Source organism: Mastigoproctus giganteus, chromosome 2, assembly GCF_048544385.1.
Source record: "Mastigoproctus giganteus isolate SK-2022 chromosome 2, ASM4854438v1, whole genome shotgun sequence".
Lineage (NCBI taxonomy): Eukaryota > Metazoa > Arthropoda > Arachnida > Uropygi > Thelyphonidae > Mastigoproctus > Mastigoproctus giganteus.
In genome coordinates this window covers 134,833,087-134,855,742 of record NC_143576.1, presented here as the reverse complement: position 1 = coordinate 134,855,742, position 22,656 = coordinate 134,833,087, and the positions used below count along the sequence as shown (strand labels likewise).

The following is a 22,656-nucleotide window of genomic DNA, read 5'->3' as shown; positions in this document are numbered from 1 at the left end:
TAAGACAATGGGTAGTCCGCACCTTGAGTATTGCGTACAGGTCTAGAGGCCTCATTTTAGGAAGGATGTAGAGTTGCTAGAACGAGTACAGAGAAGGGCAACAAGATTGGTGAGAGGAACAAAGGGGTGCACTTACAAAGAAAGGCTTAAGTTCTGCAGTTTGCAGCATCTGGAGCCTAGGCACCTTCAAGGTGATCTGATTGTGGTGTATAAGGCCTTGAATGGTTTTAGCAGGCTCAATGCTTACAGGATACTTCCACTTGCTCAGATTAAGAACTTGAGGGGGCATAGATTCAAATTGAGGAAAGACAGTTGTAGAATAGATGTGTGGAAGTTTGCCTTTAGCCAGCAGGTAGTTGATTGCTGGAACAGACTTCCATCTGTTGTTGTGGAAGTTGCTAGCTTAAATAAATTTAAAGCTGAACTAGACAAACATTTGGAGTGACTGGATGGGCGAAATGGGAAGGTTTTTTGTTTTTTTTGGCTGATTCTTTATAAGCTTGCTTTCTTACATCATATGCCTCAATTAAAGCTATTGCTAATCTCTTGTAATTATTTAAGCATGTCGCATCGTCGCCAATCTGACATGCATTGCTTCCATCACATCCTTTCATGTACATACTTGACTGACAAGTGATTGTCCATGGCCATTTGAGATTACAGTCCACCTTTGTACTCTGGAAGTCTTTCATTCAAACCCTACAGCTGGAGATGGCAAGTGTTGTCATGATCTGTACCACTTATCGATTGCATGTCTGTAGTTCTTCCATTTTTTTACTCCTTCTGGCAGTTTCTCTGAACGTTTCAAACTCCTTTAGTAGCATCAACAGAGGGACCCTTGTGCCTCATATTTTGAAATATATTCCATCCCTGCAAAATAAAAGTAGGCAAACCCTGGCAAAAAAAAACATAGCACACAGTTGCCATTGGAGGGGTAGGACACATATGCTATATTTGTTTATTCTCTAGACTAGTGGTCTCCAAACGTTTTTGGTTGTGCACCCTTATTTTACTTAAAAGGACTAGTGCACACCCCGGAATAAAAAATTAAATATATAAGTTTAATATATTTTTTTTTATTTATCATTTATGTGGAAGGCATTATATCTAAAATCACATTTATAAAATCACACATAATTTTAAAAGATCACAAATAAAAAATACAAAACAAAATTAAATTGAAGTTCAAGTACAAAATGCATGTACTTGAACGTGCATGATCGATGGCATGATCAAACAAATTCGCATATTGATGTTTTAAAAAAGCATTTATTTATAATTTTTATTTTCAATTACATTTTGAAAAACTAAAGTTTTCATAATTAATAAATATTGATTTATATTTATATTTATTTATATTATTAATACATATTGAATTATTAAAGGCCTCAGATTTTCATTGCCATAGTTCGCAATGGGCCATACATATTTTGTAGCAACATATAGGTGGCTTGAACCCACTTATACTTGTAGCCACACATTTTAATGACTGAACCTTGGCCAGCTCTTAACATATCTGATACTTAGCAGGTTAACTTTTACCTCTGACAGAAATCCAAGGAGATCTATGAGATATTGACACTTCTCCTCTCCAACCTAAAGGCGATCGTCCCAGATTCTAATGATGGTAGACTGATAAGTTCAAGATGCACATGTGTGGTGCACAAGATCATTGAGTCTTTTTAATTAAGGACACAATACAGAATTATCTCAATAAGAATGGGATCCTAATGAGATCACTCAAACCCAGACTTCTCCTTTTCCCCCATGTGAAGTTTTAGTTCATATCTGCAAGGGACTAAAAAAAATTCTTCAATAAGGTAATAGTTCATTTCTCTCAAATCAGAGTGAATAGTTTCCCCCACTGTAAACTTTCCAATTTTTCAACCTGCACAATGCATATCAATCTGAAATGAGAGTTATGCAGACATAACATACTACATAACATGTAGTTGATGCACCGAAAAAAAAACAAATAACTTCCTTTTCCTTAGGTAGTAATTATAATACAGTAAGTTATTTATTCTTAATATTTTCAATAACTTTTCCTTCTAATTGTTCCATGTAGAGATGAGATGGTGTGTATGTGGAATTACTAACTTGGGAATCATCTTATTTTCTCATAATTATGTCTAGATTAGTCCAAATACATAAAAGAATTTACATTCTTTTATGTATTAGTTTACAAATGGGAAACTTTTCTGAAATTGGTAAATGTTTCAGCCTGAAATGTGTGTGTATGTATATATACGCACACTGAGTGATCACTGAATTATGACCACCCCTATGAAAACTGAATGCGACCCACTGACCATGTGAGGTACAAGAGTGCAGAGCTAGTCGACCTACGTAGCATAGATAAGGTGTCAGTGGTTCAGTAGGTAGTAAAATTCCAAGGATGATGAGTAAAAGGAAGGATTTATCGGACTGATAAAGGACAGATTGTGGGTGCTCGACGAGCTGGTGCCTCGATTTACCAAACGGCTGAACTTGTGGGGGTGTTCAAGAGCTGCCGTTGTTAAAGTGTACCAGGACTGGCATCAAAATGGTCAAACAATGACCCGACAGCAAAACTGCAAAGGTCAGTGAAAGGTTGATGGTAGAGGTGAGCGCCGGGTCCAACACTTGTGCAAGTGAACAGGTGCAGCACTGTTGAAGAGTTGACTACGCAATACAACATGGGCCAACCCGGAACAATATCTGGCATGACCATGCATCGCATGCTTTCAGGTATGTGCTATATCAGCAGACGACCCCTACGGCATCATCTCCTAACCAAGGTTCATCAGCGCAAAAGACTCACCTGGTGCAAAGAGCATGCAATTTGGACGTTAGAAGACTGGAAGAAGGTATGCTTAGTTGAATGAATCACGTTATTTACTCCACACCATGGATGGTCGTGTACAGATTTGACATCACCAACATGAGGCTCTTGATCCATCATGCATGGTATCAAAGTGCAGGCCAGTGGAGATGGTTGTATGGTATGTGGCATGTTTCACTGGCAGGAACGTGGACCCCTGGTGCATGTGGAACAATGTATCAGTGGTCTCCGCTATCATCAACTGCTTGCTGACTGTGTACACTCCGCTATGTTACACCTTTTCCTGAATGGCAATGGTGTCTTCCAAGATGACAATGCGGCGAGCCGTCGGGCACTTATTGTGCAGGAATGGTTTGAGGAACACAGTTCTGACTTCCAACATATTGATTGGCCTCTGAACTCCTTCAATATCAATCCCATAAAGCACTTGTAGGACATTATGGAAAGGCATATCAGGCGTCTGGATACACCAATCACTTCTATACTTCATTATGCATTGCTGACCGCATTAAACAGAGCTTGGTTTGCATACCTCCCGAGTGCTTCTGACATCTTGTTGAATCAATGCCATGTCGGATAGCTGCTGTACTGAAGGCAAAAGGAGGACTGATGAACTATTAGGTAGGTGGTGATAATTCAGTGATCACTCAGTGTGTATATATACCTTGTTAAATTTAGTTAAACTCTTAATGGTAATAAATTCCATTTAAATGACACACAGAGTACTGTTTAATCATTCCATATTTAATTAAACTCTTTGGTTTCATTCACAGTTGGCTTCTTTTTTTTTTCAAAAAGTAACTTATAATCTTTGTAATGACTGCTTTTAATTTTAGGATATCCATTTAACAGCCTCAAATGATGACCAGTATTTCGTATTTGAAGATCTTCTATACCAGGTATTTTTTAAATGTTCTTGTATATGAAATTTTACAAATAAAGAAATATTAATTGAACAATTTGAACCCACTAATTGTTTTATTTTATTCCAATGAATATATACGCTCAGTTATCACTGAATTACAGCCACTCCATCTATAATGGACTGTGCTCGCAGTATGAAAAGTTGAACAGCTTCCTAAGCTAGAGCAGTGGTAATTTTCATCCGGTCATGCAAATCAAAATGAAAAAGTAGCAGTTATGGGAAGGATTAGGAAAGATATCATAGAGTTTCAAAAGGGCATGAATGTGTGAGCTTGTGTGATGGGTGCTTCCATATCGGAAACAGCATATCTTGTCAGTTGCTCCTGGGCTACTGTAGTTAAGGGGATGATGTTGAACATGTCAAACCACCTCATTGACAGAACTGTAAAGGATTACTCAAAGTGGATGTTAGTGGTGAGTGAAGGGTGCAGCTTGTTATATGGCCTGAACAGCAGGTCAATGTATGACAGTTGACATTGCAATACAATATGGGGAATGCAACAGAAATATTCCAAATGACAAAGCACCTCACACTCAGGTGTATGGGGTTCACATTGTTGCTTAATATGAAACGTGTTTTGCTGGCAAGACTAGGATCCCCTGGCATGTATGGACCAGCTTTTCACTGGTGAGGTCTACCAGCAACTCTTAGGACGTCCTCCCTCCCTGCCATGTTGCATTTTTTCCCAGACAGAAACATGATCTTCCATGCAGTGGCGTAGCTAAGTTTTTTGGGCCCTTAGGCAAGAAATCATTTTGGGCCCCTTAGTTTTATTAAAATAAATTTTAGTTAGGTATAAAAAAATGTTGAATCATTTTAATAACATAAATATGTATTTTATTTAAGATTTCTTTATAATTTTACAAACATCAAAAACATAAATTAATATTACAATATACTAGTTATTAAATACAATTTTACAAACATAAAAAATTACAGTAATACTCCGACTTACGCTACCCCGACTTACGCGAACTCGGAGTTACGCGGTTCTTGATTTTTTCGTTTGGTGTATATCTAAAATTAGCTTACCAGTGATTTGGAAGTCAAATCATAAAGCTTGGGTGACAGCTTCCGTTTTTCAGGACTGGTTTGGTCACCACTTCATACCTGAAGTCGAACGTTATTGCAAGTCTAAACAGATTCCATTTAAAGTGATGCTTCTTATTGACAATGCACCCGGTCACCCTCCTGCCACCCTATTTAATTTCGACCCACATGTGAAAGTTGTGTTTTTGCCTCCAAACACAACCAGCTTGCTTCAAACGATGGACCAGGGAGTCATCAAAACATTCAAGGCTTACTACACGAGGCGTTCCTTTGCACGTCTGAATGAAGCTATGAGACAAAATAGTGAGATATCTGTTAAAGACTTTTGGAAACAATTCAATGTTTTAGATGCCTTAAGAATCATTGAAGAATCTTGGGATGAAATTCACAAAAAAAACATTGAATGGTCTCTGGAAGAAACTTTGTTCATTTTTTTTTTTCAAAAACGAGACGAAAACAACGCCAGAAACTGATCATGTCGCTCATGTGGTAGAAGAAGTTGTTAATCTTGCCAGGCAATTAGATTTGGAAGTCAATGGTGATGATGTCAACGAGCTGTTGGATTCACATAGTCAGGAGCTGACAATGAGTGAGCTCATAGAGATGCGTGAGCAAAACGTCACTGAAGTATCCGACACTTCAGACCCAGTTCCACCAGAAAAGCACATGACAATTGCAAGTTTGACAGAAGGTCTCAGCTCAATTGAAAAGGGCTTAAAAATTTTAGAACACATAGACTCCAACGAAGAACGCGTTATAGCTACAAAGCAAGGAATAAAAAAATTTACTTGCTACGAAGAAATTCTCCTTGAAAAAAAAAAGGCGCTGTGTCGTCAGACGAATTTGTTAGATTTTATGAAGCCATCGACATCGAAATAACTTTTTTACGTAACTCATTTATTTTTTTAATACATATTTTGTATTAATATGTATAAATAACCCCAATTTTATTAAATATTTTTCTTCTAAACTAGTGTTTTTGTTAGTCCTTGGTCCCAATTAAACAAAATTTATATGTATTTATATGCAAAGTTTACCCCAAAGTTTATTTATATACCCCGACTTACGTGAATTCGACTTAAACGATTTTCATCGGACCCACCTATCGCGTAACTTCGGGGTATTACTGTATATTATAACTAATAAATTTACGAAAAAAGTTAAAATGTTACTTTTAGTGCTTTTACATTTGTGAAATCATTAATAAAATCCATATTATTGGCATATTTATGCTCAATAGCCAACATTGCAAGATTGCATAGTCTAGTTTGACCAATAGCATTTCTTTTATAATTTTTTTATTATTCGTAATTTACTAAATGATTTTCTTTTGGCAGAGGCAGCTGGCAGGGTAAAAAATAATATAAATAAAGTAAAAATTTCTGAAAAGTAAAATAAAAAAATTGTCTGATAGACATGTCTGCTAATAAATCTTGTTTAATAATTGTTAAGTTTATGCCTAGTTAGTTTGTTATTTAGGAGCATTAGCAACTAAGGCCATATTGCTCCGGGTTTATTTGTGGTGGTCATTCCCTGACCTTTCCGCATCCTCCGTATTTGGTTAATAATTGTGATTAAATTACAATATTGAATCGGTGGTTGGGGAGAGAGAGTACAGATGAATGAATACTTTTTTATGAGATTTTCACACTCACTTAATATATCAGCATTTGACATATTAATTATTTTTTTCAGTTCTAGTATTGCAAAATAATTTTTTACTAACTTCATACTTTTGAAACGATTTTTAATTTGTATTATAATTTTGTCTAAAACAGTAAAAAAACACTGATTTAAATTGATTTCATTGTACTGTCCTTTAGTTCTACGTTTTCTACGTTGTCATTTGTCTTCAAATTTGGGATCTACCCCAAACTCCTTGGCAATTTTCTCAGATTTATATTTAATTTGTTTGTATGAATTTCAAATGTTTTGTAAATTTTTACTGACTCAGTCCAATTCAGAAGTACATTCATCGAGGTCTATATCATGCTTCTGTAGAGTTTTTGAAGCATAATTAATTTCGCACATCACATTATTCAAAAATATACAAATGAAAGTAAAATCAAATTTCATCATTTGCTTCATTTTTCTATACCATCTCTGTCTGCTTTTTTAGTTGATTTAAGATTTAATTTCTGTCAATGCTTTTATAATATCCGTAAAACGAACTTTCACAGCTGTTATAGACTGTAATCTACCAGACCATTGAATAGGGTTGAGTTTTTTTAATGTAACTTCAGATTCCCCAGTAAATTTAGAAAGAAGATCCCATCTTTTTGTACTATTTCCAAAAAAATTATACAAAATTTGAAGAATGTCGAAAAATGATGAAATGTTATTACAACAATTTACACTATCAGTGATAACTAAATTTAAATTGTGACTCGCACAATGAATGTACTCTGCATTTGATTGGATCCTTTTAATGTGTGACTGCACACCATTATAAACCCCACTCATAGCATTAGCCCTATATCCTTGACCATAACTTTTCTCAGTGGGAATATTTAGTTTGTGTAATATTTTCATTATAATCTCCATCATAATTTCTGCCGAATGATCATTTATGTCATAGAATCCTAAAAACGCTTCACAAATTTCAAAATCTTTGGATTTTTCATTTTTGTCACGAATTATATGAACGTGTTATACAATAACACTTAATTGATCTTTTTTTGTGAGATCTTGAGTAGTATCCAAAATTAGTGAATAGAATTGTGCTGAATTAATTTTGAGTGCAACACTTTTCTTTTGTTAATTTGGTACTTAAACATTCCATTAACTCATTTTGGATAGTGGGGCTTAAATAAGTTACTGAACCAGATGGCTTATTAATAATTTGTTTCATTACATCATAGTAGGAAAGTAAATGGACTTGCAATAAAAAATTGCCTTTGTAATCTTCCGAAAATCCTTCCCGATGACTGCAAAATGCTAAAGAATTTTTAGCTAACATAAGCATTATCCGAAATAACCGTTCTAATATCATTTTCCAAAATGAGGATCTTTATCAATCTTTGCATTCTTTGCCACATTTCATGTGTAGCACATGCTTCAGTATGTTGAGAAACACTGTGAGTTTTTATCAGAAAAGATAGATTTTTTTCAATCTCGTAGTCTGGAGTAGAACAGCCACAAATGAGGAACTGGACTGTACATTGAAGTAGAATAGTAGTACATGTCACTAAAACTTCTATTTTGGAAATGGTTCTTTAGGTCTCTGAGTTGACAAACTCATAATGTTTCTTTTTGTTTCATCGGAAATGTTGATGTCCACGTATTCAATCTTCTACCAGACTCACCTACATAATATCCCCCACAATCCAGATATGTAATGCGGTATACAGAACCACTCCGTAGGAAAGGAGGAACAGGTGTTTTCACCTTAGAAATAATAGACTGTAATTTCCTCCACGGAAGTTTCACACATCGTACATGATGTAGATGCAAAATCCTAACAAGACGTTCCGATACACCTGGAAAATAGGGGATGTAGGTGGTGGAGATAAATTCATTGACGCAAGGAGGGTTAGATTGCGTAACAAATTCATGAGCCTGAAGCTCAGATCTATCTAGAACATGAGGTGGATAGCCGCAATTTGAAAGCTCTGCCCTAATTTTGAAAATCTCCAATTGCCTGTCACCAGTTGAACTAGAATGCGTCCAAGCGCAAAAGAATAAAGTGCGAGCAGTGCTATGCAAATGACCAGGGGCGTTCGCAGACCCATAATTGGTAAATTGGCTTGCGCACATTTGCTGCCTGAAAACAGAAGTTATTAATCGCGAATCCATGCGTTGGACTAACACATCCAAAAACAGAAGAGTATTATCAATTTGTAGTTCACTCGTAAACTGAATGGTGGGCGACAGGGAACTGAGATATTGCAGCAGTTGAGATTCCGATCCCTGGGGTGCAATTGCAAAGATATTGTCAACAAAATAACACCAGAGAGTGATAGGAATAGGTAAGTTCAAGAAAATCTGACTCTCAAGTTCCTCCATGGCGATATTAGCCACAATAGGACTAACAGGGGCACCCATAGCTGTGCCCTGTATTTGGTGAAACAGAGAGTCATTGAACATGATCATGCCCCCCCCATTAAACACAGATTGAGAGCAATACAAATATCAAGAGAGCGAGGTTCTATCTCCCAATGTGGTATCCCTGCTCAAAAGGCATCTTGCACAGGCAATAGCCTGTTGTACACGAACAGAAGGGAACAGACACCACTTCAAAGGAGACCATAACCTCACTCTCAGAAATAGTAAAATCCTTAATATTACGCAGAAAATGTGTACTACTGGAAACAGTGCAAACCGTTTTCCCAACGAGAGGTGCTAATAACTTGGCAACATGTTTAGAAAGTTCATACATAGGTGTATGACAACAAGAAACAATGACCTTTAAAGGAATATCAGATTTATGGATCTTTGGAAGTCCATAAAACAGTGGGAGTCGACAACCTGTCGCATGAAGCTTCCAGCGGATGTTCTTGGTAATCTTATTAGCTAAAAACCAAGGATGCACAAGTTTATTAACTTTAGATTCCAACTTCTCCAACACTTTCACAGGGAAGTCTTCACAGTTTCATAAACCTCCCGATCCTGTAATAGAGTGAGGGCTTTACAAATACAAATGTATATACAAGAGGAAAAGAGTGGGAGAAAGAACTGAACCTTGGGGAACAGGAACATCAGGATTTCAGGTAGTGGTGGTGCACATTCAAGATGAAGCTGATTTCCATTCAGTGGAAGAAGGTCATTAATATATACAAGAGGAAAAGAGTGGGAGAAAGAACTGAACCTCGGGAAACAAGAACACCAGCACTAGCGAAAAAGACAGAGAACCTTCTGTTATCCCTTGCAGGGAGTGTTCAGAGGTAAAACTGGGTACCAAATTGCAAAAAAGCAGCCAGTAATCCATGAGATGAAAACATGTTTAGAATTCCTTTATGCCAAACATGATAAATGTCTTAGAAATGTCAAGAGTATGCTTGAGTTTCACCCAACGTTTCCACTGAATTTTGTTCATAGATGAGTAACAAAAGCCAGTATATCACCAGTGGATGGACACTGATAGTCATTGATCATATGGAAGGTTTCGAGATAGTTTAGGAGTTGGTGTTTGATGGATTTCTCCATTAATTTGGAAAGAGTAGAGGTGCAGCAGAACAATAATTGGATGGGAAGGATTTGTCACCTTTTTTTAAGAACTGGCTGGATATGAGCAAATTTCAAAGCAGGAGGAAAAAGTTGTGAAAAAGTCTCTAAGCAGTGGAAAAGGCAACACAGAAGGCATCAGGGTTGTTCAAAATTCTTTTAACTAAAGACCACAGGAGACATTGTGGAGTGTACTTTTTTTTTTTTTTTTTTTTGGTAGTTGTTGGCGCATAGACTTCTGTGGCCATAATGCACCTCCCAAGGTTTTTGCAGTACTTTGATCCAAGCCTGAGGCGGGAATCGAACCCGCGACCTTTGGGTTGCCCGGCAGGCACTTTGCCTACCCGGCTAGCCCGGTCGGCGTGGAGTGTACTGGGAATGGTAAGAGGTGGTTTACCAGATCGTCAATACAATAGTTAGAATAAAGATAGGATAATAGTGTCAGCTTTATCTTTAGCTTAGGAGGCAATAGAACCATCAGATTTTAATAGTGTAGGAGTATTGGTCAGCAAAAATTGCAGCAAATAGCTTTGCAAGAGACCAGAATGCTCGACTGCTCTACAATTGTTGCAAGCTTTAGTTTAGGCTGAATGAACTTTGAAAATTTGTATGTGAGCCAATTTTGATACACAACATTCTTTTCTTGAACAGCCTTAGCATATTTATTGGAAGATCATGCTTTTAAAAGGCTAGATTTTAAGGTGGAGTTTCGAATATAGGATTTCATCCATACAAGGATAATTTCACTTACATGATCTGAGCAAACATCGATATCACAATACTTAAAACAGTAATACAAAATTTTGCATCATCCCATTTTGCATTCTTGAAATATCAAACAGAGCAAGGCTAAAAGAAAATAACAATACAGTGTACATCCAGTGGCAAATTTTTAATGACTGAAAATGTCACTAAAACTTTTTTAAACACTTTTGGATGAAGAATGGTGAAAGCTTGCTTACAGGTTGGTTTATTAGAAAATGAATTACCGCACTGGATGTATACTGCATTGTTATTTTCTTTTAGTCGTGGAATCCAGTACCACAGGCCCTGTTTCATTTAAAGCAAGGCTAGATAATGGCCACGAGTGAGTCTCCATTGGAGAAGAGGCCATCACCAAGTTGTGATCTGAGGTGCCTGGAAGACTACTCACATTGACTGTGTAAATTGAAGGGTTATTCATGAGAAAAATGTCCCAAGTGTTGGATGTGTGGTTGGGATTGTCTGCTATTCTGATGGGTCAATGAACAGTCTTTTGCAAAAGTTTCAGCATCTTGACCAGCTTGGTCCAGATGCTGAAAAACTAAAACTGGAGACCAGCTGGAGTTGTGAATGTTGAAATTACCAAGGAAAATTATCTCACTGTTGGGAAAGTTGGACTGGAGAAAATCAAATTTCAGAGAAAGAAAGTCAGTCATGTTGGTGAAGTTGGGAGAATGATAGAGGTAGCAGATGAATTTGACATGTGGTAAGGAGATGTTAAGCCAGAGAAAATCAAAAAGAGGAGAATAACAAATTAGTAAATCTCTGACAGGGAATATCAGAGCAGACATATGCACAAATACCACATTTGAAGTGAAAAGAATTTTGTGGTGAATAATTAGGACAACTGAGATGAGCGGTAGTTGAATCACCTACACCTTATCCCTGATAATTGGGATTCTGTCACAAAAGGTAAAAATATTTAAGACATTTATATCTTTTTGCAGATAAACTTGACTATTCATGAAGTATTCAGCAGAAAGTAAAAGTAGGGAGGACATGTATGAAACAATGAAATTTTTAGTTATGATATACACAGAGCAAGGATATATCCAGCTCCTTGACATAACATGAGCTCAACAATAACCCCCCTGCATACTACTCCGACTCCCTTCTTTCACTGTTTGGCAGAGTAGAGAAAGAAAGATTATATGCTAACTGATCTGGATGGATGCCTCCTAGAAGCTTACCAATACATTCAGTTCAGTAGACTATCTAGCAGCCTGCCTGTGAACACCGTTTTGGAACTGTACCCTTGAAATGTAAGGAAGATTGGATCTTGCCATGACACCCACATAACCTTAAAAGACATCAATTATACTGTATGATGGAAGAGATGAGGAGTTTTTATCATTTCAAGTTTCTAATAAGTAAAGTATGATATTGCACCAGTTAATCAATCATCTACCACCTAGTATTTCCTGGTAATACAGAGGGATAGCATTCCTCATCTCTGAATATGTTGGCTTACACCTGGTTGGTCACCTCCAGTATGCTAGGTGCTGTATTTACACTCAAGGGTTATACTGAGAGTTATTTATAGTCACACACCACCATGAAGGTGCAAGTGTAGGATTTGGCTGTTGCAGAATGACCAGATTTTGTTGAAATTGAGTCACTTGACTCATTGGCACCTGAATATGAGTTCCATTAGTGTTTTAGACTAGAACACATATTCAGGGCTCCTAAGTTACAAGCCCATCTTGTCATACCTAAGTTAATGTCTGTGACAGGCGAAGGCAGATTACGAGAAATCCTTGCAAAAGATGCTAAGAAAAACAGCAAGGATTTCTTTACTTATATAAACTCTAAAAGGAAGGGGATGAATCTGATTGGTCCACTTGACATCGATGGTTCGACTGTTGATGATCCTGCTCAGATAGCAAACAAACTGAATGAGTATTTTGCATCTACATTCACACATGAGGAATTATTAAGGTTTGAAAATGGCAGAAGGTTATCAAATTGTAGCAGGATACTTAATGATTTTGGAATAACTGAAAGCAAAGTGGAGGAGAAATTTTTGAAGTTAAACATAAGAAAAGCACCTGGGGTGAATGGGATCTATCCAGTTATATTAAAGGAGGCGGCAAAGCAACTAAGCAAACCTTTAGCCATAATTATGAGAGCATCCTTGGACTCAGGGGAGGTTCCCACGGACTGGAGATGTGCAAATGTATCCCCAATTAACAAAGGGGGATCGAAGGGTGACACGAGTAATTACCGACCAGTTAGTTTAACTTCTGTTCCGGGTAAAATAATGGAGTCACTGGTTAAATATGCATTGCAGGATCATCTAGACAAGACTGCAGCAATAATTCAGACACAGCATGGGTTTGTTAAGGGAAAGTCTTGTCTGACAAATTTGATAGGATATTATGATGTGGTTACAAAGGAACTGGATGCAAAAAATAATTTTGATATCATATACTTGGATTTCAGGAAAGCTTTTGACACTGTTGCACATGGAAGACTATTGTACAAATTGGAGCAGAATGGTATTAAGGGTAAGTTGCTACAATGGATAAAAGGATGGTTAAGTGGGAGAAGACAGAGGATGGTAATCAATGGGTGCTGCTCTTCTTGGACTAATGTTATTAGTGGAGTCCAACAGGGTTCGGTGTTAGGTCAACTGTTGTTTTGTATATTTATCAATGATATTGATGAAGGTATATCAGGCTTAATGTCGAAGTTTGCAGATGATACAAAGGTTGGCAGGGTTGTTAATGACAGTAATGGCAGTGTGCTACTGCAACAGGATCTAGATAATTTGGGCAGATGGGCTAAGAAGTGGCAACTGAAGTTTAACCTTGACAAATGCAAAGTACTGCATATGGGTAGAAGTAACCCCCGAGAAACGTACCAACTGTGTGGTACTACACTTAAGGTGGTAGAAAATGAAAAAGACCTGGGAGTAATTGTGCAGTCAGATATGAAGTTTTCTGAGCAATGCAGAGAGGCTGCCAGGGCAGGTCATGGAGTTTTGTCAATGATATATAGGAATTTTGCTAGCAGGCAAAAGGAGGTGATTATCCCTCTGTATAAGGCAATAGTCAGGCCACGCCTTGAGTACTGCGAACAGGTCTGGAGGCCTCATTTTAGGAAGGATGTAGATTTACTTGAGCATGTACAGAGAAGGGCAACAAGATTGGTGAGGGGGAATGAAGGGATCCTCTTACCAAGAGAGGCTTAAGTTCTGCAAATTGCAGTGGCTGGAGACTAGGCACCTGCGTGGTGATCTGATTGAGGTGTATAAGGCCTTGAATGGGTTGAGCATGCTGAATTCTGATGGGATCCTTCCACTTGTTCAGATAACGAACCTAAGGAGGCATAAATTCAAATTAAGAAAAGACAGATGTAGATTAGATGTGCGGAAATTTGCATTTAGCCAGCGGGTGGTTAATTGCTGGAACAAACTTCCATCTGTCGTTATGGAAGTTGATAAGTTGAATACATTTAAGGAGGAACTGGACAGGCATTTGGAGGGAATGGTGTGATTTTTTTTTTTTTTTTTTTGGCTGATGCTGCATAAGCTCATACACTTTCTTTCTTGTGTTACTACTACTACAACAGCCTCAAGGACCATATGTGCTTCTCTGCTTGATAAATGCATTAACCACTTTGTTATGAGTACATTGTAAAATTGTTGCTTGAGTAGAATCCAGTATTCACATCCTCATTTCATTTAATATGATTTATCTTATGTTGAACAATTTGTGGTTTATTTATGGTCATTTTCTTGTATAAAAGAAGTACACAAACCAATTTAAGAATCCTATTACATTAAGGGAAAATTTCCACAGTGGAGACTGTACTAAACAATAATTTGTCTTCATCAAGAAATATCTGTATGTTTTGTAACATGTGATACAGAAACATCATGTAATGTCTGTTCTCAAATGAATGAACAAATTTTAAAAAATAATAATAAAATTCTTCAGGGTTTGGGATAATGTATGTGATCATAGGTATGCACATTGCAAGATTAAATGTAAAGTCGTGTAAGTGGTTCTGTAACAAATGCTAATTTAAGAGGACAAGGTTTGACAGTATATCCTCCAAGTGGAGTAATTCCATTTCATGAATTTTCAATGTATGGTAACTACAAATAGTTTTTTATTGTTATTTGTTATTGGTTTTTAGGAGCATTAGCAACTAAGGCCATATTGCTGCGGGGATATGCTGTGATCATTCCCTGACCTTTCTCCGTATTTGGTGGTCACAGGCTCGAACCCTGGTCTAATCAAGAAGCGTGTGCTACGCACTGCTGCTCCTGCCCACCTTGCTATGGAGGTGCCAGTTTTTTATGCTGTCAGTTTACCAAACTATCTATAACTTAACTGTCTTTGTTTGTTTTATATAACTTTTTTTGCTAGAAAAAAAAATTTTTTTTGGTAGCTTGGAACACAAATATGAACCTATAGAGAAAGACGAAAGAACACAATTACAGATATTTGATTTTGGATCTATTAAGCTTTATTAAATATAAAGTTAAAATGCTGTTTAATCCAGACAAACGGAAAACAAATATGTTGAGGTAGAACCTTTTAATAAGGTAAACTGGTAAACTAAAGCAAAAACAAACAAATGAATACAGAAGTTTTCAAGTCAAGGAGACTCTTTATCAGCTGAAATACATGTAAAGGAGCATGTATTCATTTCATCCTATTATGGAGGCAGTTATCCTCCAGTGTGATGAACATTGACATGCACCCTATGTATGTGCTTTGCAATCACAGCTACAGACTTCTAGCTCCAACCATTAATCGTTGCTTGCACTCATGCCACACTTCATATGACCACAACCGGGCATTCTTTGTTTTCATACTGATATATTTCAGTGATGAAGAGTTTCTCTGCCCTGAAAGTTTCTGTTTTAATTTGTTTGTTTTGCTTTAGTTTATCTTATTAAAAGGTTCTACCTCAACATGTTTGTTTTCCGTTTGTCTGGATTAAACAGTATTTTTACTTTATCTTGAATATCAGATTCCGAGGCCTTTTTAACCTCATTATTAACCATTTTTTGAATACTTGTTTGTCCAAGGTCTTGCTCTCGAGTTTTGCATATTCAAAGACATTACATATACAGAAGTTTTCAGTGTCTGGAGACTAGGCACCTGCGAGGTGATCTGATTGAAGTGTATAAAGCCTTGAATAGTTTGAGCATGCTCAATGCGAATAGGATTCTTCCTCTTCCTCAAAATAATCGCCCGAGAGGGCATAAATTCAAATTGAGGAAACACGATTGTAGGATAGATGTGTGGAAGTTTGCCTTTAGCCAGCGGGTGGTTGATTGCTGGAACAAACTTCCACCTGTCGTTGTAGAAGTTGATAGCTTAAATATATTCAAGGCAGAACTTGACAAACATTTAGAGCAAGTGGATGGGTGAAATAAGGTTTTTTTTTTTTTTTGGCTGATGCTCTATAAGCTTGCTTTCTTGCATCATGTGCCTTTGCTAATGCTAATATCATTCAAAAGACCTTGATGAGGAACTGAGCTTACGTTATGAACCAAATTAAATTTTCTTTAAAATTAATTTTATTAGTTAAGTAATTAAATACATTTTTAAATATGAAATCACATCTAATGATACGATGATTATTTCCAGCAGGTTTATATGAGTTTCAGAAGTCAGCTGTTCGAGTTTTATGGTATGGCATAAAACTTGATCAGCAGACTTGTGAAACTCCCATAAGTGTTTTTGGGTTATAAATAGATTTTTAATGTTTAGTGTTTTTGGGTTATAGATAAGATTTTTAATGTTTAGTGTTTTTGGGTTGATTTGGTATGATTTTAGTGTTTTTGAGTATGATAATAGGTTTAATGTGTGTTTTAACCAGGTTATAGTAACTAATTCTGCAATGTAATACATGGATGAATAAGTGCAGTATTTGGCAGTTTTTTTGTCAATATACAAAATGCTATCAAATACTGCACTATCAAGATTAAATCTAACAATCCATATTTTTTTTTAGTTTTTAATTATTTAAAAAAAAAAACAAATTTCATTGATTAGGAAAAAATCATTTTTGTTTTCATGTGTTCTAGATTCTCTTATTATTTTCACGAGATGTCTCAGTATCAGCCTATTTAAGTCATGTAAGTGGTTCTGTGACAAATGCTAATTTAAGAGGACAAGGTTTGACTGTATATCCTCCAAGTGGAGTAATTCCATTTCATGGATTTTCAATGTATGGTAACTAAAAATAGTTTTTTTGTGCTGTCAGTTTACCAAACTATATATAACTTAACTGTCTTTGTTTGTTTTACGTAACTTTTTTTGCCTTGATCTTTTAGGTTATAGGTAAATTTTAATGAGTTTTTGGGTATGATAATAGGTTTTCAAGAAGTTCTCTTCTCTCAGTAGTGAATTCTTAACCTAATAAATTCGGTGGATTCATTAGGTTAAGAAAATGTACAAATCTGTTATGGGAGGATATCATTTTAATTAATATCACGTATATCATTTTAATTAATTTAAAATTACTAAATTTTACACACACACACACACACACACACACACACACACACACACACACACACACACACACACACACACACACAGATCCATTGATTGACTTGGTTCCATTAATTCACACAAATGTGAATTAAAGATTAAAGGAAAGAAGCCAGTTATTAACAGTTATAAGCATTTATTGAATAAATTTGTAATTGGTCCTTAAAGATGTCACAGGCAAGCTGCAAGTCTACCTGGGAGTCTGAAACGCTGATATGGAACTGATATTTGATATTCGGGTGATATTCAAGTCATGTAGACCCAATTTCGGCGTAGTCCAGATGGTCTGTGAGAGCCAAATCCTTTGCTTGCACCTTCACAATGGTGGGACTGTTAGTAATCCTGGGTATAACATCCATTGTCAAGCACACTGTGGGTCACGTCCAGGTATGGACCAACGTAAGCAGGGGGTCGAGGTGTGCTGCCCAAACCACATGGAGGAATGCCCCCCCTCTGTGTTACCAGGCAATACTAATTGGGAGATGACTCTCATCAACTGGTGCAATACCACCACTTTGTTTATTGGAGGCTTGAAGTATTGGAACCCATGTTTAGTCTCCAGAGCTAAGTTCCGGTCAACCCTTCCCCATCTCTTCCATCATGCAATATGACATGACTTATGAGGTTACGTGAACATCATGACGAAATCCAATCTTCCTTACACTTCGAGGGTACAGCTCTAAAACGGTGTCCTCAGGCTGGCTGATGGTTAGTACACCGGACCGAACCTATTAGTAACTCTTTAGGAGGCTTCCGGATCAGCTACTGTATAATCTTGCTACCTCTACTCTGTCATATAGTGACTGGAGGGACTCCAAGTAGTGTGTATGCAGGGGGCATTGTCAAGGCCATGTTATGTCAAGAATCTAGGTATATTCTTACTATGTGTACGCCATTTCCAAAAATTTCATTACTTCGTACAGCATGTCCCACCCCACTTTTTCATACTATTGAATACACCATGAATTGTCAAACTAATAGAGTAAGCTTATCTGCAAAAATATCTAAACCTCCCAAACACTTCCTACTTCATTTCACAAATATACATGGTCTCAATTCTAATCTCAACGATGTCCATTTCCACTTGCAGTCTGCCAAACCCCATGTACTTTTTCTGGCAGAATCTCAGTTATCGGTTAATTCAACTGCTGCTCATCTCAGTTACCCAAATTATTCACTGCATGATTCCTTTCGCCTCAAAGGTGGTACTTGTGCATATGTCCGTTCTGATATTTCCTGTCAGAGAATTAGTAATTTGGAATCTCCTCTTTTCGATCTTCTCTGGTTTAAAATCTCTCTACCTTGTTGTGTCAAATTCATCTGTTGCCTACCATTCTCCCAACTCCACTAATCACTTGGAGCTCTTTGACTTCCTTTCTTTGCAACTTGACTTTCTCCAGTCCAACTTTCCTAACAGGGAGGTAATTTTCCTTGGTGATTTTAATGTTCAGAATTCCAGCTGCTTCCATTTTCTAGTCAAACTGACCCAGCTGGTCGAGATACTGAGGCTTTTCCAATTTCTAAAGATATTGCACAGATTGTTCATTTACGGACAAGAATACCGGACAATCCTAACCACACAGCCAACACGCTTGATCTTTTTCTCACAAACAATCCTTCTAAGTACACGGTCGAAGTGAGTGGTCACTTAGGTACCTCAGACCACAACTTGGTGATTGTCTCTTCTCCAGTGGAGCCTTTATCTCATGGCTATTCCCAACCTCGTAATGTTTGGCATTACAAGAATGCAAAATGGGATGACCAGTGAGATTTCTTTTCTTCTTTTCCTTGGTAAGATTACTGTTTCAAAACTTCTGTCAACATTTGCTCAGATCATGTCAGTGAAATTATCCTTGCAGGAATGGAATCCTTTATCCCACACTCCACTTTAAAATCTCATCCTTTATCTAAACCTTTGTTTTCCAATAAATGTGTTAAGGCTGTTCAAGAGAAGAATGTTGCATATTGTGATTGGCTTATTTTCAATTCTTCAGTTTTATTTTCTACCTACACCAAAACTTGCAACAATTGTAAAGCAGTTAATAATCAGTCCAAACTACATTTTGAACAGGCTAAGAGTAGAAAACTTGCTTCTTGCCCAAATGTAGCCGAGCATTCTGGTCTCTAGTCAAAGCTATTGGCCACAACTTTTGTCCATCTCTGCTCCCACCTGTATCAAAACCAGATGGCCCAGACACGATAAGAGGGAGTATATGATGAGAGCCTTGTTGATCAATTCGGCCCTGGAAAGATTGTGCAAGGCTGAAGGGGTAGAATTTTTTTCAGCCTGGACTGTACTTGTTAACAGGAGAGACTGCTTCTACAGGGATGGGATACACTTAAATAGAAAGGGTGCAAGAATATTTGCTGATGCTATCGAGACAGTGTTAGGTGGGTCGGAAAACTGCTAGCTTGGGGGCAGACAAGGATTAATAGATTAATAGTAGCCACTGGCAGAGGTGAAAGAGATTCTTGCACTGCTTCTATTGGAATGAGCAGAAGACTGAAAAACAAGATGCAGGATATTTCAGAGACTGCTGGGAGTCATTGCGGTACAAGTAAACATATGGGTTGTGTTAGGGTAGCTAAGAATAGAAACAGATGCATATATATACTTGCGTGTACACCAAAGCTAGAAGTTTAGTAAATAAATTTGATGAATTTGAGGTATTGCTCAAAACGTCAAAGGCAAATATTGTTGGGATATCAGAGACGTGGTGTCACACAGATATAAGGAATGCAGAACTGGAATTTGGGGACTACGACGTCTATAGAAAGGATAGACAGGATAGGAAGGGAGGAGGGGTTATGCTATTAGTTAAGAAACACATAAAATCCAAGGAAGTGAAGCCAGTCGACATCGCTGGACAGTGCAGTGTCGAGTCAGTTTGGTGTGACATAAGCATTGGGAGATCAAAATTGAGAGTAGGAGTGTGCTATAGGCCTAATGACTCTGATGAGTATAATAAGAAACTGTACAGGGAAATAGAGTGATATTGATGATGGTATATCAAGCTTAATGTCCAAGTTTGCAGACGATACAAAGGTTGGCAGGTTTGTTAAGGACACTACTGACGCTATGCTGCTGCAACAAGGTCTGGAAAGGTTGAGCAGATGGGCTGAGAGGTGGCAAATGAAGTTTAACATCGACAAATGTAAATTACTACATATGGGAAACAGCACCCCAGAGCAATGTATCAACTCTGTGGTACTACACTGACAGTGGTAGAGAATGAAAGGGGCTTGGGGGTGGTTGTGCAGGCAGATATGAAGTTCTCTGAGCAGTGCAGACGGGCTGCAAGAGTAGCTCATGGTGTATTGTCAATGATATATAGGAATTTTTCTAGCAGGGATTAGGAGGTGATTATTCCCTTGTATAAGGCAATGGTCAGGCCACACATAGAGTACTGTATACAGTTTTGGAGGCCTCATTTCAAGAAGGATGTAGAGCTGCCGGAACGAGTACAGAGAAGGGCAACAAGATTAGTGAATGGAACAAAGTGGTGCTCTTATGAAGAAAGGCTTAAGTTTTGCAAATTACAGTGTCTGGAGACTAGGCACCAGCGAGGTGATCTGATAGAGGTGTATAAAGCCGTGAATGGTTTGAGCATGCTCAATGCTGATGGGATTCTTCCTCTTGCTCAGAATAATCACCTGATAGGGCATAAATTCAAATTGAGGAAAGACAGATGTAGGATAGACGTGTGGAAATTTGCCTTTAGCCAGCGGGTGGTTGGTTGGTGAAACAGACTTCCATCCCTTGTCATGGAAGTTGATATCCTAAATAAGTTTAAGGCTCAGCTGGACAGGTATTTCGAACGAACAGAGTTGTGAAGTGGAAGTGGTTTTTTTTTTTTTTTTTCTTTGGCTGATGCTGCATAAGCTTGCTTTTTTGCATCATATGCCTCTACTAATGCTAATGCTATTGTCACTTCAGCCAAGGATAAATCTGACCTGCTAGCATCCCAATTTGCTTCCAACCCATCTATTAATGATCTTCTTGGTAAAACACCTCCCACCATTCCCAACATGCTCCATAGGATTTTGATGAATCTTGATGCTAAGAAAGCTCCAGCTCCTGAGGGTATTTCTCCACTTGTTCTCAAAACCTGTGCTTCTGAACTTACTTCTTTGCCACCTTTTTTCAATTTCTTATTCCCAAGGTGTTTTTCCTTCTGCTTGGAAATTTGCTCATATCCAGCCAGTTCCTAAAGAGGGTGAAAAAAACTCCCATCCAGTTATCATCCCATTGCAATTACTTCTACTCTTTCTAAAGTAATGAAGAAATCAACTAGCCACCAACTCTTAAAAACTATCTAGAAACTTTCTGTTTGAAAATTCTGTCAGTGTCAATCCACTGATGATATTATGGCTTATGTTACCCATTTATGGACAAATTCAATGGAAAAGTTCTGTGAAACACAAGCAGTTGCTTTTGATATCTCAAAAGCTTTCGATCATGTTTGGCATAAAGGTCTTCTAAACAAGCTTTCATCTTATAGTTTGCCAACTGTTTTTTGTAATTGGTTATCCATTTTGCTCTCTGACTGCTCGCTGAGGGTGATGGTAGATTGTTCGCTGTCTTCTAACTTCTCCACTAATGCTGGTGTCCCCCAAGATTCAGTTCTTTCTCCCTACTGTTTTCCTCTTGTATATTAATGACCTTCTTCCATTGACTGGAAATCCTATCGATAGTTTTGCCGATGATAGCACATTGCATACCATTTTCCAGTTTGAGAAACCTTGCCCTGCCCATTCAGCTTCAACTTCTCGAAAATCTGCTACCAATTCCTTAAATGCCAATCTTCAGGTAATTCTCCAATGGGCAAAGCAACTTAGTTGATTTCAATCCTTCTAAAACTCAGTCTTGTCTTATATCTAGCAAAAAATGATTCTTCTGCTCCTATGCTTATCTTTGGTGACACTCTGAATTCTAGGCGAGATGATATATCTCATTTTGGGATTACCCTAACTTCTAATCTCTCTCTCTCTCTCTCTCTCTCTCTCTCTCTCTCTCTCTCTCTCTCTCTCTCTCTCTCTCTCTCTGCCTCTCTGCACAAGCATATTGCTTCCTCTGCATCTAAAAAACTTGGTTTTCTCTTTCTCTCGGCGTTGCCTTTCTTCTAAACAGCTGTTCACTCTGTACAAATTGCATATCTGCCCCACCATGGAATATTGTTCCCACATCGGGGCAGTGCTCCCAAAAACCTCTCTCAGGCTTCTAGATTATATTCTGAAGAGGGCAGTTAGGTTAATTATTGACTCATCTCTAACACAGTCTCTCCACTCTCTGTCTCATAGATGTTCTGTTTCTGCTGCATGCCTTTTCTACAGATACTTCCATGGGCACTGTTTTTTTTTTTGGCTTCTATAATTCTCTCTGTCTCTTTCAAAACAGTCCGAACATGTGCCAC

General features: G+C 37.6%; 1 protein-coding gene across 1 annotated transcript in view; it reads left to right on the top strand.

Annotated features, from left to right (window-relative positions):
* LOC150089580 (TBC1 domain family member 19) overlaps positions 1-22,656 on the top strand; it is a 456,806-nt gene that overhangs the window by 251,000 nt on the left and 183,150 nt on the right. Inside the window, exons 12-13 of the mRNA XM_090390037.1 lie at positions 3,661-3,723; positions 16,774-16,921. Coding sequence (XP_090246163.1) covers positions 3,661-3,723; positions 16,774-16,921 — 211 coding nt within the window. The remainder of the gene's footprint in view (positions 1-3,660; positions 3,724-16,773; positions 16,922-22,656) is intronic.